At 41.2% G+C, this 14,882-nt stretch overlaps 1 protein-coding gene across 7 annotated transcripts in view; it reads right to left on the bottom strand.

Moving 5' to 3' along the window:
- The window catches only part of LOC126530503 (uncharacterized), a 58,026-nt gene extending 47,698 nt beyond the window's left edge, over positions 1-10,328 (bottom strand). For 2 of the 7 annotated variants that reach the window (XR_011891377.1, XR_011891378.1), the window contains exons 1-2: positions 10,050-10,320; positions 6,332-6,619 (exon numbers count right to left, since the gene is read on the bottom strand). Coding sequence is in view for 3 of the 7 variants with exons in the window: in XM_072285810.1 (XP_072141911.1) it covers positions 6,332-6,371 (40 nt within the window). In the remaining 4 variants the exon portion in view is untranslated. Of the gene's footprint in view, positions 1-3,969; positions 4,055-6,331; positions 6,620-10,049 lie in introns of all 7 variants that reach the window. The other 5 variants (XR_011891375.1, XR_011891376.1, XM_072285810.1 and 2 more) reach the window with 5 other exon arrangements.
- Between the last annotated feature and the right edge of the window lie 4,554 nt (positions 10,329-14,882).

The raw sequence follows: 14,882 nt of genomic DNA, 5'->3' as shown, positions 1-14,882 counted from the left end.
TATTGCCATGTGATGCTTTGTGCACTACACACAAAATTCAGTGAATGACAATGTCATTCATGCTTAAAATAAAAAAACACTGCTTCCCAAGTGTTGCTAGCGGCTACTTCCTAATATAGGTTATAGGCACTCAAAGTTCAAAATTTTCAAGTGGAAATGAGAGTGAAGAAAGGCAAATAAGGAGGTTAAAGTGAAAACACTGTATTAGGCACACCTGCAACTAATAGAGAAGAAAACTCAACTAACAACTCCATGGAGGTAATAGCAGAAGTGACAAAGTATGGAAAAAAATAAACAAAGCACTAAATCGGAAGTCAGTCGATACACAAACAGATACGTTGAACATTGATTGCACTTTTGTAGGTGGTACAGAACTTGCAGACCGTTTTAACAATTTTTTTGTTAAAGTAGGATGCATAGATCACGACATTCAAGATACAATGCATGCCGCTTCATTAAGAGAATCTTTATTCCTAAAGATTACTAGCATCCCTGAGGTGATTACAACATTTTCATCCTTGAAAAATAGCCATAGTCGAGACGTAGATGATTTAGAAATTAGGCCAATTAAGTACGTCATAGACTTACTTGCACCTGCAGTAATGCACATTTTTAATATTTTCTTGTCAACCGGAGTTTTCCCGCGTAATATGCAGGTAGCGAGAGTAATAGTTCACAAAGGAGGTGACAAAAATAATATGGGCAATTATTGGCCAGTATCTATACTTCCTGTGCTATCAAAGGGACTCAAAAAAATTGTTAACTTTTGTATTAATAAATTTTCGCAAAAACATAGCCTGCTAACCGACTGTCAACACGGGTTTAAGAAAAAGCGGTCTATGGAAACTGCTTTAAGTATACAGAAGGAGCTTATTCTAGAGAACACTGACAAAAAATTTCTGACTTTAGGGTTATACTTAGACTTCAGCAAAGCCTTTGAGAGGGTCAACCAGAAATTGCTGCTGATAAACCTGGAAAAATATGGCTCCCGAGGAATAACACTTGAACTTATCTGATCTTATTTAGAAAGCCGACATCAGTTTGCTGAAATTAATGAGAACAGATCGCAGATAAAATCTTTGACAGCGAGTGTGCCCCAAGGTAGCATTCTTGGCCCGATACTTTTCCTGTATTACATTAAGGATATTGTACAAGTGAGCGATATGTGTAAATTTGTCACGTATGCAGATGATTGCTCTGTTTTCTTTACAGGTAAAGATTTAAAAGAAATAACGCCTATAGCAAGCTCCGTTTGTTATGGACTTCGAGCATGGTCTAAGGCAAACGGCCTCATCCTCAATGAAACCAAAACAAAGTGCGTTATTTTTCATGCTCTGGGAAGTTCTACTACATTGCCAGATAATATTGTGTGGGGTCTGTATAAAATTAACCTTACGTCATCCATAAAAACCCTAGGCATAATACTCGCAGAGCATATGTCCTGGAATGAACACGTTAGTCATGTTTGCTCAAAGGTACGAAAAGTTGTTGGTGTGTTAAATTGCAATTGAAGTGCATTACATTTTCAAGTTAAGTGTCTCATTTATCATGCTCTTCTCCATTCACACCTCAGTTACTGTTCACTTATATGGGGTAACACTACAGCGCTAAATATTCAAATGCTGGAAATACTTCAAAAGAAAGCAATTCGGGCAATAGCGAACGTTTCTTTTTTCGAGCATACGCAAGAGCTTTTCCACCAAAACAGAATAATCAGAGCCCGTGACACATATAAATTCAAAACATTACTAAGCTATAGAAGTGCTATGCTGGGAAAACTCGATTCATTCCTAGCCCCGGCAACTCTACAACAAAATAGAAGTGCATATTCATATCGTCACCAGGCACCATGGCAGATCCCTTTCTCACGTACTAATTATGGCTGCCAATGCCTTAAACATACACTACCGTCCCTACTTAACTATTTTAACCAACAACATGTTGATGTGTTATCTCTAAACAAAACTAAAATATTGGATTTGTTCTTATAGATGTGTATTGTTAACTGCTCCAACAGTTCCGCAGAACTTATCATATATTCTCATTTTGTTTATACATTCACACTTGTAACTACTATTCCTAGAATCCGGGTTTCCGCTGCAGTGATTGTGCCCGAACCACGTGGCAGGGTTTCGTGTTGTAAACTGGATGCTGCAAAGGGCGTCTTCGCGTTTGTTAAAATTCAAGGATGTGATGACGCCCTGGGCTACGTTGCCATGATGTCTGTCGCGAAAGCAGCAGCCTATATGCAGATTTTTTTTTTTATGTTTTTTAACATAGATGCACATATATATTTGCAAGTATGTAAAATAATTTCTGAAAAGAGAATGTTTCCTGATGGTAACTTAACTTGTGTTTATTGTAAACTTCTGTGAAATTTGTTATATTTATATATGTATGTGTGTGTATGTATATATATGCTTTTGCATTCTTATTTATTTATTTATTTTACAATACTGCAGGCCATCGTCGGGCCCATGCAGGAGTGGTTACAACATGGAAAACAGTACAAAAAAAGAATAAAGTGAAACTAGTGTATCCAAAACAAAGAGCATTAGCACACACAAAAAAGAACACACTCAATAAATATATACACTGTTTAAATGAGCCGTCTGGGAAGCAGGAGAAACAGCGTTTACCATAAGAATGCATCTACAGAGGCTGCATATGAAATACAGGTAATATCACCATTCGAATTCCAGATTCTCAATACTGTCAATAATTGCGTTGGCAGATGGGCAATTTACGGCTCTAGAGGGTAGTATGTTCCAATGGGAAATGGCGTGTGGGAATAAAGAGTACTTGTGAGTGTTATTATGGCTGGGATGGTGTCGTATTGATTTATTATGGTTGGTTCGGGCAGAAAGTCTGAATGGCGCTTGAATGTATGTTGCTTGTGGTATTCGATAGGAGCCGTTATAAAGTAAGTATAGAAATTTTAATCTGGAAATCATTCTATGTTGAGCCAGTGATTGAATGTTAGCCTTGACGCGCAGGTTCGTAATGCTCGTTTGACGTGAATATTGTGAATATATAAATCTCAATGCTAAGTTCTGTATGCGTTCTAGTTTCTCGGTTAAATACTTCTGGTGCGGGGCCCAAATTATGTCAGCATACTCTAAAGAGGGTCTAATGAGGGTTTTGTATACATTTAATTTAACACTAGGAGGTGTGTTTCTAAGTTTTCTTCTCAAGAAATGTAGTTTACCTAGGGCCTTGTCATATATGTTATTTATATGAGTTTCCCAATTTAATTTCGTTGTAAGAGTGACCTCGAGATATGTGACCTCCTCATATTTTCTTAGTGATATATTGTTTATTGTGTATGTAAACTCAAGCACATTTTTCTTGTGAGTGAAGGAGATACTGGTAGTTTTTGATGCATTCAGTTTCATCCCCCAAATGTTGCACCAATTTTGTACAGCAGCTAACGAATCATCTAGTTTTACCTGATCCTCTCTGGTATTCACTGTTGCGTACACTACGCAATCATCGACGAATAGGCGGCTGAACGCATGAACGAATATCGTTGATGTAGATCAGAAATAGGAGGGGCGCTAGAACCGAGCCTTGTGGAACACCAGAAAAAACGTTGACGTAATCAGACGTAATATCATTCACAGCTACGCATTGCTTTCTGTTTTCGAGATAGTTCTTGATCCATGATACTGTTTTCTCGTGTACACCAATGGCAATTAGTTTAGTAAAAAGATCTGGATGAGGAACAACATCAAAGGCCTTTGAAAAATCTAAGAAAATGGCATCTATTTGGCTGTTATTTATTGTGGTAGCTACATCATGGGTTAACTCAGCTAACTGAGTAATAGTACTTAGACCTGAACGTAATCCATGTTGCCGGCTGTATAGTAGGTTATTATTCTCTAAGTGCAATATTATGGCCTTATAAATAATATGTTCGAACAATTTACTGGATGCACATGTTAATGAAACAGATCTATAGTTACTTACGTCGAGTTTAAAGCCATATTTGTGCACAGGTATTACTTTGGCCCTTCGCCAGTCGTCAGGTATCACTGAAGTTTCCAAAGATCGCCTGTAAATTACATACAAGTATTTTGACATCCAAACTGCATGTTTTTGCAAAAATGCATCTGATATAAGATCAGGGAAACAGGGTTTCTTTACATCCAGTTTTTGTAAGAGTCAAAGAATTCCTTGTTGGTCGATATCTATTTCAGGCATTGGATTCTCGAAATGATAATGTAGTTCTGTTAAATACAGATAGAAAAAATTCATTAAATTTGCTTGCTATGACGTCAGGCTGAACAACCGTCTCGTTTGAAACAGTAATCTGCGATACGGTGTGCCACTCCCTCGATAGGTAGCACCAGGATTTTTGTGGTTTATTCGTCATGTAAGAAGGCAGAGTAACAGTGAAAAAACGCTCCTTGGCCATATGTTTATCTTATCTTGTAATAGGCGTACGAGATCTTGAAGGTCACGTGTGGTTTTCTTTCTGCGCTTCCTTTTAATTTTTCGTTTTAAATGTATTATTTCGCGCGATACCCAAGGATGTTCTCTGTTCACTCTTTTCTTTCTGGAGGGAATGTAGTTTTCTTCACAAAAGTGTACAATATGCTTAAAACGTAACCATAATTCATTTACGTCATGAAGTAATGAAACCTGCAGAAAGCAGGCGTTTAAATATTCTGAGATAGCATTGTCATCCGCTCTTGAGTAATCCCTGATAACAGCAATCGATGGCTTAACGCGTTCACAGTTTCCTAAAATCGGACAGGAGAATACAATAGTTTTATGGTCCGAAATGCTATTTTCAACGTTTAATGTGTTATTTTGAAATAGACTGCTTACGAACATCAGATCAAGCACAGAACATGACGGACCAGCTATTCTAGTCGGTTCGGAAACTAGCAGGTCTAGAGAGAAGGTAAATGACATGAACAATAGTGATTCAGCACTTTTTGCGTCGGAGCTGTTGTGCGAAAGATTAGACCAATTGATTCCTGGTAAATTGAAATCACCCGTGATAATAATATTGGAACGTGAATAAGTGTGTTGTGCAATGTAATCATGCATAACGTCTAGGTATTCAGGGGGCGCATTCGGAGGTCGGTATACGCCACCCAGAAATATGCTTTTTCCATTAAATGTAAGGTTACACCATACGCTTTCATGGTCAGGTATGCTGTTTAAAACTGTGAATTTTATGTTAGATTTAATTGCGACAGCTACACCTCCCCCCCCGCGATTCTCTGTCTTTCCGTATGAGCCGATAAGAAGGTGGAAACACTTCGGAATCTTGGACGCTTTCCTGAAGCCAGGTTTCCGTGATGACTATAACGTGCGGTTGATGGGCTGCAACTATGCTTTCAAGTAGGCTGGACTTATTGACTACGCTGCGCGCATTCAGTGATAACACTCTGATACATTTCGTACATTGTTGTCACGTGCCATCGCAAGCTGCTGGGCCAGCGTGTGCAGAAGTTTTCGGTTTAGATTGTTCAATTCTTCTGACCTCACACTCATTCCATATAAAGGTGTTGCCATTTATTTTTAGTTTATCAAATGACAGAGATACCTTTGCCCCTTTCGCCTTGTCACTTACTGCAGAACACCATAATTTAGCACGTGTGTTGCATACTTTCTTTGAGAAATCCTCGGATATTGAAATCCGGGTGTTTTTCACCTTGAAGCAGCTTGATAATATTTTGTTTTTCTCAGCGAAGTTGAATAGCCTGATAATAACGGGGCGTGTCCTTTGGCTTTGCTTTGTACCAATTCTGTGAACTCGTTCTATTGAGTTAATTTCTATTCCTAGGATCTTCTTAAGTATACCGTGCACTTCTTCTTCAAGTGTTTTAACATCTTCATCAGAGCTCTCTCTTAATCCATAAATTACTAGGTTATTCCGCCTACTTCTATTTTCTAAATCATCGACCTTCGATGCCAGATATTCTACTTGCATCATGGTAGATTTACAAGATTCCTCGCAGTGTACTATCCTGTCTTCGCATTCTTTCCATAATCCCCTTTCATTCTCAATAACTGTCATTCTTTCTTGCAAATCTGCAACTATTGTCTCCACATGCTTGATATTTGAAGACAGTTGTTTCAGTGTTTTGTTCGTTTCCTTTTGTTCTCTTAGAATGTGTTTCATTAGTTCCCGCTGCGAACATTCATCTGAATCAGAGTAAGGGCCTGGATTTTGTTTGTCTCCGGATGTTAGTAACATTAAGCAGACAACATTAAAACAACCTCGCAAAATAGCAACACAGCATTGTGGACTTGGGAGCACCGTTAACGTTACGCCGTTGTCTCTAACTGAAGAGACTAAATGCTGGTCACTAACCTGTGCGATCAGAAAAAATTTGATCAGCATCCGTGCTCATTCGGTGCTTCCAAGTCCACTGAAGGGAATGTCGAAAAGGCTGCTGCTTTTATCCGGGTGCCACGATGTCTCCGTCGACGTCACCGTGCTGGTCAGGTGGTCCCAGTGCAGTGCACGTGGTACAGCTTCCTGCGACTTGTTTTGTCCGATGAAGCCAGCAGGGCAGACAGCCGGAGGTAACAGTAGATAGGCCTGATGCAGTGCATGCTCAGACCCTGCGTCGACGAATCCGGTCCTCGACAGCACGATCTGTGCGATCAGAAAAAATTTGATCAGCATCCGTACTCGTTCGGTGCTTCCAAGTCCACTATGATATATGCAACTGAGTCTGTGTTAAATAATAATATGCAAGATAACAGATTATAATTGTATACTGGGAGTCATTTGACACAACTGTATTACAACTAGTTTCCATGTAATAACATGAAAATTTCTATATGTATTTGTGTTTAAAAAACTCTTATATCCAGACTTTATGCGTAATTGTATTGCTACACCAGCCGCTTCCGTGCCTGTCTGGGAGACGGAACTTTCTCAAGCCGAAGAGATTTCGGCTTTTTTCCCGGCTCTCCCTTTTTCACCTTGTATCCAGTGGCAAAAATAAAAATCATGATGATGATGATGTAGCAGAATATGATCACAGAACTGAAATGCCACTGTACTGAATTTTGTTAAACTGAAAGGCATTTGCATTGGGTTGAATGGGGTTTCGATGGGGGATACAAAAAAAGTTCGTACAGCTGAACAATTTGCTTAAGTGACGTTCAAGTGGTAGTTTACTGTATATTGGTTTTCTTGGATAAAAGATTTAGTTGGAAACAGTGCCTTGTATGTCTTCATTTTTTCTGAAACATTGCTCGATGAACAAGAGGCGCAAAAAGACGCCTTTCTATTTTGTCTCTTCCGACCTAACTGGCATTTGGCGAATACCTCTTGCGTGCGGGAGAAAGTAAGGAGGGGGGTGGGGGGGGTATATTGGAAAAAAGTTGGCAGTGTCTGGCTCCTCCTGGGGTGGTGTTAGAGGTGTGTATGAACCACTACTTAGATAAATCGAACTCGGTACCTTTTTCTCAGTACAAACATTCGTGAATGTTAACTTCTTATTCTAGCAGTTTAAAAATGTCTGGATAGGCCCTATATCACAATGTCCCAAGCCTCCTATTTTTTTATTTAAAAGGACTTGAAAGCATTTGAACTTCAATGTTAATGAAAAGAATGTTACAACTTTCAATAGCAAGGGATTGCTATTATCAAGACTCCACAAAACGATGCAAAAAGGGCTGTTCTGCCATGAACAATTTTCAATATTGTAATTCTGAGAAGCGGTTATTAAGTTTTGAGGGGAAAGTTTGTTGAATGTATGTTCCAGCTTGTAAACCGCACACAAACTATTTGAGGGCGGTAAGAAGATTCTCTATTGTTTAATATCAAGAGTTGACGAACAGCCGCAGTTCAGCAATGTCATGCGTTTTCTCATTTTGAAGAGCAAAAATTATTTCAACATATCTGAGCTATCAACACTACAATAGTAATGACGCTAGCCATTAATCAAGTGGGGGACCAAGATAACAATTTTTTTTTCAGGGTGGGGGGCTCAGCCCCCCCCCTGAAAATCTCCGGAGGGGGCTCGGGCCCCGGAGCCCCCCACATAGTCACCGTCTATGCTGCTATGTTAACATGGATGGTATTATATGTGCATTTCTCAAGTGAATAAATTAAACAAAGTACACGTAGTTCATTTTCAAGAGAAGCAACATTGAAGCAATCAATTTTGCATCTTTCCATTTTAAGGTGAAAGCCTTAGATGCCTATGCTTTAAGGTCTCATTGTGAGGTACAGAAAATATCATGTGACCCAACGAAGGCCAGAAGCGAACGAAAACATGTCCAGCCATGTATTAGACATGATTAATGATTATCAGAGTTATCACTATGTGGTACCTGTTTCCAAGTTCCTGTGATGATGTCAAAGGTTATTTCAGATACACCGCTTCATCACTATCATTATATACAGTTCTTTCATATGTGAATGCATAGCTTGTAGAAGACAGGTAGGTAGAACCATAATGCAGAACGGACCATTTGTTAAAGAATTGGTTTTCTTCAAATGACGATCCATCTATAAGATATTTATAATGCGTGGGACATTGCACCAAACTGGTAGCCCATGACGGTGAGGTGCTCATTGTTACCAACCTTCTAGTGAAAAAAATATACTTTCGAAGAACTCCCAAGAAAAGAAATGTATAGATATATATAGAGTGAAATGCACATTATTGCAGGGACCTGAACTTTAATCAAAGTGGTGACAATAGTGGTCAAAGTTTTCTTATTATTTGTACTAATGAAATGTGAAGATGGGGATCACGATCCTGGCAACGAAAAATGAAAATCAATGATGACAGCGGTCATTGTCAGCTTAAAGAACTGTGTGGACAGACAGACATGGGAAACCAGCACTCACGTGGTGTCGGAGTAAAGCTGGAACTTATGGCTGAGCCAAATAACTTATAAGGGCTGTGGCGCACACGATAGCTGCGCGCAGGTATGATATACTAGAAATCATCAAGCAGTATCTGCCACATGGTGTTAGCGCATGCTGCCTGCACTAATAGATCTCCCACCGAGCTCCTACATCTACACGAATACACAGCTACAAAATGCATGCCGAGATGCAGGATCCGTCCAGTAAAGGGAACAAATTCGCCAGTCGCTTAATATGACATTGACCGACACCTACAGAAGTCGCTTAATCATTTAAATAATTAGGTGAGAATGACTTGGTTCGACAGGCAAGGTTCTGACTGGTGTTGTCGCTTTTTGTGACTGTTGTCGCGGGTCGCTTTTTAAGTCGCGACGATAGATTGGATTTTTTACAAGCACTGCTCCAGGAGGGCACATGCAACCGGAGGCCTCAGGAGAGGACCTGAGGTTATAATAAAGCAGGCGGCGCAGGATTCCCAGGGCACCCAAGGGGTAGTGGGGAGATCAAAGCTAGAAGCAGGATGGCCCGTAGGATTGGAGTGGCGGAGGCCTAAGCGTGCTGGACTTAAAATAAATATTATTACGTCCAGCCGCCAACTTGTGACGCCAAGACTTCTGCAACAGCAGTCAGAAGTTTGCCGTTTGACATACTAAGGCAGCAGCGGAAGCGGACGAAGACACAGAAACGTGAAAAAGAGACCCCACGCTACAAGTTAGTAGTATTTTAATATTTAAATTATGGCAATTGAATAACGCGCAACTGAGCCCTCTCGAAGCGTTCGACGCATGGAAAAATTCGCGAGGACGGTAAGATACCAGTGTGACAGGGGCACAAGCAAGGAACGAAAACGCACACACAGGGCAAACTGTGAAGATGCTATATATTTTGCTATATATGTAATATATGCTATATCTATCAAGTGACTAGTGCCATGCTATAATCTTCAAAGGTCGCAATGCTTTCGCAATGAAATTGTTGACAGTGTGCGCTGTGTGTGTATCTTGTGTTCCGGCTCACTGCTCATCGCGATCACGCCCGATCCTGATCGAATTTCGCGGTCGTGATTGCCTTCTTTGGACAAAATGAGCGAGAGACCCAATCACAGTCGAGAATTTCGATCCGGATCGGTGCCGATCGCGATGAGAAGTATACGTGTGACACTGGTAGTGACAGGGCAACGCCATATCACACTCGCCTTCACGGGAGACCACTGACCAAACGACAACAATCGTTCGCGCCAGTGCACTGCGCCAGCAACACCCAAGGAGACGCACGAGGAAAACTTGTACGCGACGCACAGATCGCCAGCCGACACATGACAAAATGCCGGCACGCCAGGGCACGCCTAGGGACAGAACGACCAAAGAAACTGCTCCTCCGTGGTACCTAGGCAAAGGGAGAAATTTCAAGCGCGAACGTCCCCAGATTTTCTCTCTCGCACCCGCTGAAACGACTGGCCAATCCCGTGAACTGGCGTTTCCTCTAATGACCGTCTCGTGTCGGTGCATGGTCGTGCCTTCTTTCACTTGTTTGTCGTTCCACCGAGTGCATTAAATACACAAGCGAGTTATAAAACAAACACATTTAGTACAATATTATTAGTTAGTTTAGCGTGGTTTAGAAGCATTTTAAAGCTTACAACATGTACACTGAATGTGCATTAGACTAATTTGTAATTTAGTACGCTTCGCATTATACCACGAGGGAACGCTGTGGTGGCGTCATCACATCCATTCACCGGGCGAGCATGGCGGCTAAACATCGGAGGCGCCCAGTGTAAACAAACTCGTACAACGAGCTTGCAGTGCGCGACGTAGTGATCAGGCTCGACGATGACCACTATTTCTTGGATTAGTCTGTTCCTCCGTGAGCAATCTTTCCGTGCACTCCGAAAGACTGCCAATAGCTTCGGCGATTTTACCGATCGCAACGCGCACCTACTGTTCACGGCGCAGTGCTGAAGAAACAACTTGTCCGGTGCTACTTCTGCGATCGTCACGAACATTACATAGTGTTACATTACATCTTATATAGCTACGATGCGACAAGGAGGTGGTACCGACGATGGATCCCGCTACCAACACAGTGAAGGAGACATCGACAAACTGCAGATAAGTATATTTCTACTGTTTCATATTTAGCATAATAAGAGTGCACGGATTAAGTCGCTTTCGTAGTAACGAACTGAATGTCTAGCAGTTTAAAGAAGGCAGTGAGAACCAATGAGTGTTCGTGCTTCTACATGCAAGTGGGCCCGCGAAAATATGGAAAAGATGAAGGTAACTTTCACTAACTTGGTGAGATAACAAATTCACGAGTGACATTAAGCCCGCAAAATTTATGGAAGAGTATCTTTATCCAGGTCAAATATCAATAGCAGGTACTGATATAAAGCAGGAAACTTATACAAAAATTTCACGGGTTGAACAGCACATGGAAGGCATTACCGAATCGTGATCGCCACGTTACCGATATCCTTGAAAAAAGTTTAGAATCATTGCATTTTACCGGTTATGCAATATGGGACATAAACCTGGAGGTCAACAAAGAAACTTGAGATGTCAATGACTGTGCAGAAAGTGAAGTAACAAAAATTGTTGGAGATAGCATTAAGGCAGGAAGACGGTGGTGTAGTAAACCGTGGCAACTGATATGCTAGTTGAGATTAGGAAAAAAAAAAGGAATCAGCAGGTAGGCCATGCACGTAATCGATCACTTGTTGCCAATTCATAACAGGTGATTACATAAGCGTGACAGAATGGATGTCAAGGAGAGAGAACTACAGCCGAGGGTGGTAGAAAATTGCGCAATGGGATAAAAATATGATGTTTGTAGGCATAGGATGCAATCAGCTCGCATAAGACGGGATTGTAGGGTGAGGCATTTGTTTTGCAGCGAACAAAAATAGGTTTGTGGTGCTGACAGTAGAGACTCGTGAAGGTGCAGGGCCACCTTACCTGCAGGCACACTAATCAACATGACAATTGGCTCTGAAAAAGAAAACCCCAGTTATGAAAAATATAGCAACGTTGTCCCAACGCATTGTTTTATTATGCATACTACACTAGAGGTGTCCACAGTTAGGGGAACTTAGTACTAATAGTGCAACGAGCATTTTTCTTTGTAAATAATGGGTTGTATGCGGCTGATTCATTCCAATACACTTTTTTGCAGCAAAACATTCTGCTGCTGGAGGCACTCAACCGCCTGGTGGCAGTAGGCGAGCGCCAGGCACGTGCTGTTGAGAGTGCGCCAGAGGTCCAGAGGGCTGCTCTGCAAGAGTAGTATCGGTGCCCTCACTGCTCTCCTGTCGAGCCCACAGGAGGCACCTTATAAAGGAGCTTTCAGTTTAATATTTTGTTTATTATTCAAGAACATGAATAAAATTATTGCAGTAAACATTGTGCTGTGCATATCAGGAGACTTGTAACATGCAGTGGTGTCCCTTCAAAATAGGCAAAAACATAAGACAACCTGTGCCACTCTTGGACCATGTAAATAAAAAATACAGTAATGCAGCATACACGTCATTGTGCTGTTTGTTCTTTCTATGTGCAAGAATACAGTGCGTGTTGATAAGCCACAAGATGAACGGTGTCTGTAATTCAGAATGAAGACAGGAAACAGCAGGAGCTTAATAATGCTATCACCTATAGACTGTGCATATGACTGCAACACACCCCGATTCAAATGTGCCATTACATGCATGTTCGATACCACATATTCTTTAACATTGTCTTATAATTGCATGTACTACATTTCACACATCTTAAGCCGTTGCATAGCACACTTCTGATGTATCCATTTCATAGGCCAAATAATTGTACACTTTGTCCTTTTGTGTTGTATGAAAAGCAGCATCCTTTACAGTCAGAGAAAACTTCAGAAGACAGTAGAGGCCCCGCCCAGATGACCAAAACGCAGCAGCCGATTGCGTCCACGTCTAAAGAAATAGTCCCTCTCCAACGAGCAGGTATTAGTCTGTCTGGCGGCACGATGTCAGTCTAGAGTGCGTGCCCATCGGTGCAGGCTTGTGTTCACCTGCCTTGCAGGTGAACAGATTCCGCAGCCTCCTAAAGTTGTATCCGACTATAGAAACACGTAATGCCTTGCAACAGTTGCATAGACTTCTGCAACTTGATAGCACACAATGATCAGGAGCAGAAATCTATAAAGGCATCCAAGCAAAGCTGGCTGGCCACACTTCCATTATGAGGGGCTGCAAAAGGTCTCGCCAAATATTCCCATGACGTCCTTGAAAAAGAGGTGGTGTTTGGCACTTCTTTAGAATCAAAAACAGATTACAGTGAATGTTGTGTAGCACGTCAAAACAAACTGAGCTTGGTTGTCTGCACAGCATGTAATGGGAGGTTGTGCTTCACATAGGAAACAAACTGCTCTATCCAGTACAATTTTGAGGCCAGTATGGCACCTATTATGTCAACAGTGTCTATATACAAATTACACTTTTCACAGGCCACTGATTTCACCATTATTTTTGTATGATGGTTCTTTCAATCAGTGCTTGTATAACATGACCAGGTGGATTTGAAAGCAAAGCTTTGTTTGCAAACCTTCCGACTTCCATAATTGTGTGGCGACGCAGTGGCATGTTGTCGAATAGCTCACACTTCCTCGGTCCTGCACCAAGGAAGCCCAATGCTCTATATGAAGTTGGATCGCACAACAATTCAACGGCACACAAAGAAGAGTAACACACACAGCAAAGCATTCTGCTGTGTGTATTTCTCTTCTTTGTGTCCCATCGAATTGTTGTGCAATTAAACTTCAAGCTACTATACCAATACACCCAGTCTTCAACATCACCGATACTCTAGTTATTAGGCCACAATGGTGCACATCTTTGAAATTTCCCAACACAAATTAGCTCTCCAAAAAATCACAAATGTTAAATTTTGCAGCACAGGTTTATGTATGCACGTGCCATATTCTTTACCACTAAACTCACAGGAATCAAAGGGGCAAGTATTAACCAGCCTTGCTGCTGCAAGGCTGGTTAATGTTTGCCCCTTTGATTCCTGACACCAAAGGAAATACAGTGCTACGTTTAAGTAAAGGGATTGCCGGAGGGAAAGGTGTGACAGCGAGGGCTTACAATAAAAATAATGGTTACGAGACATGTTCAATGCCAATATACGCTGCATGTCGCTCAGCCTACTTTGGCATTGCAGCAAGCGTTTACTCGTTGGAGCATATCACGTTTTGTGCAATCACTGCTCTAAAGCTGCACAAATGGTCTATTTGCTCTGCAATTTTTATTTTTATCATGGTGGGTTAAAGACCCACTTTTCATTGGCATCTGCACCACATTTCTCCCGATGTGTAATTTTGCCTTGGTGGTTCATGACATTTTCATGTACACAGAGTTCTGCAGAGCATTGGATGTGCATTATTCTACTGCTTAAGAATTAGAGCCCCATTATGAGACGAAAATATACAATTTATCCATCCAGAATAACGCCGCCCCCCAAAATAAGAAGATACACTGAACCTCTGGCACATGCATCGACGGTGAACAGAGCAAACAATCTGAAGTATTTTCTTCATGCAAGCCAACACACTAAGATTCTCAATGCATTTTCATTTCGCCACAAATGCATAGGCACAACCGGCTTGGCGCAACATCCACATCTCGCGCTGCAACAAATTGTGCAATGCCTCGCTGTTTCATAGTGCAGCCGATAGATTACGCATAACCAAAATTCAGCATTGTGCATACTAAGTAACTTCACCAATGAAGAACCCCAAGTTTTTTATGAGATTAGGATTCATAGGTTACTTCACACAATTTATGATATCCATTTATCTATTTATACTTGATTAACCTCTTTCCCAAGAAAGTGAGCCATTTGGTAGGCACCCTGACAGACAAGTAGAACAATCGGCAAAAAGTCATCAACCAGCGAAAAAGTCAGTATCATAAGCAGCCGCATGCGAGATGTCGCTAACACAAAATTTAAGTCGGCTACACAGAAGTGACGAATTTGGCAATATGGCGTGTCTAAAC

Source organism: Dermacentor andersoni, unplaced genomic scaffold, assembly GCF_023375885.2.
Source record: "Dermacentor andersoni unplaced genomic scaffold, qqDerAnde1_hic_scaffold ctg00000044.1, whole genome shotgun sequence".
NCBI lineage: Eukaryota > Metazoa > Arthropoda > Arachnida > Ixodida > Ixodidae > Dermacentor > Dermacentor andersoni.
The sequence above is the reverse complement of the archived record's forward strand: the minus strand, read 5'-3'. Positions and strand labels throughout refer to the sequence as shown.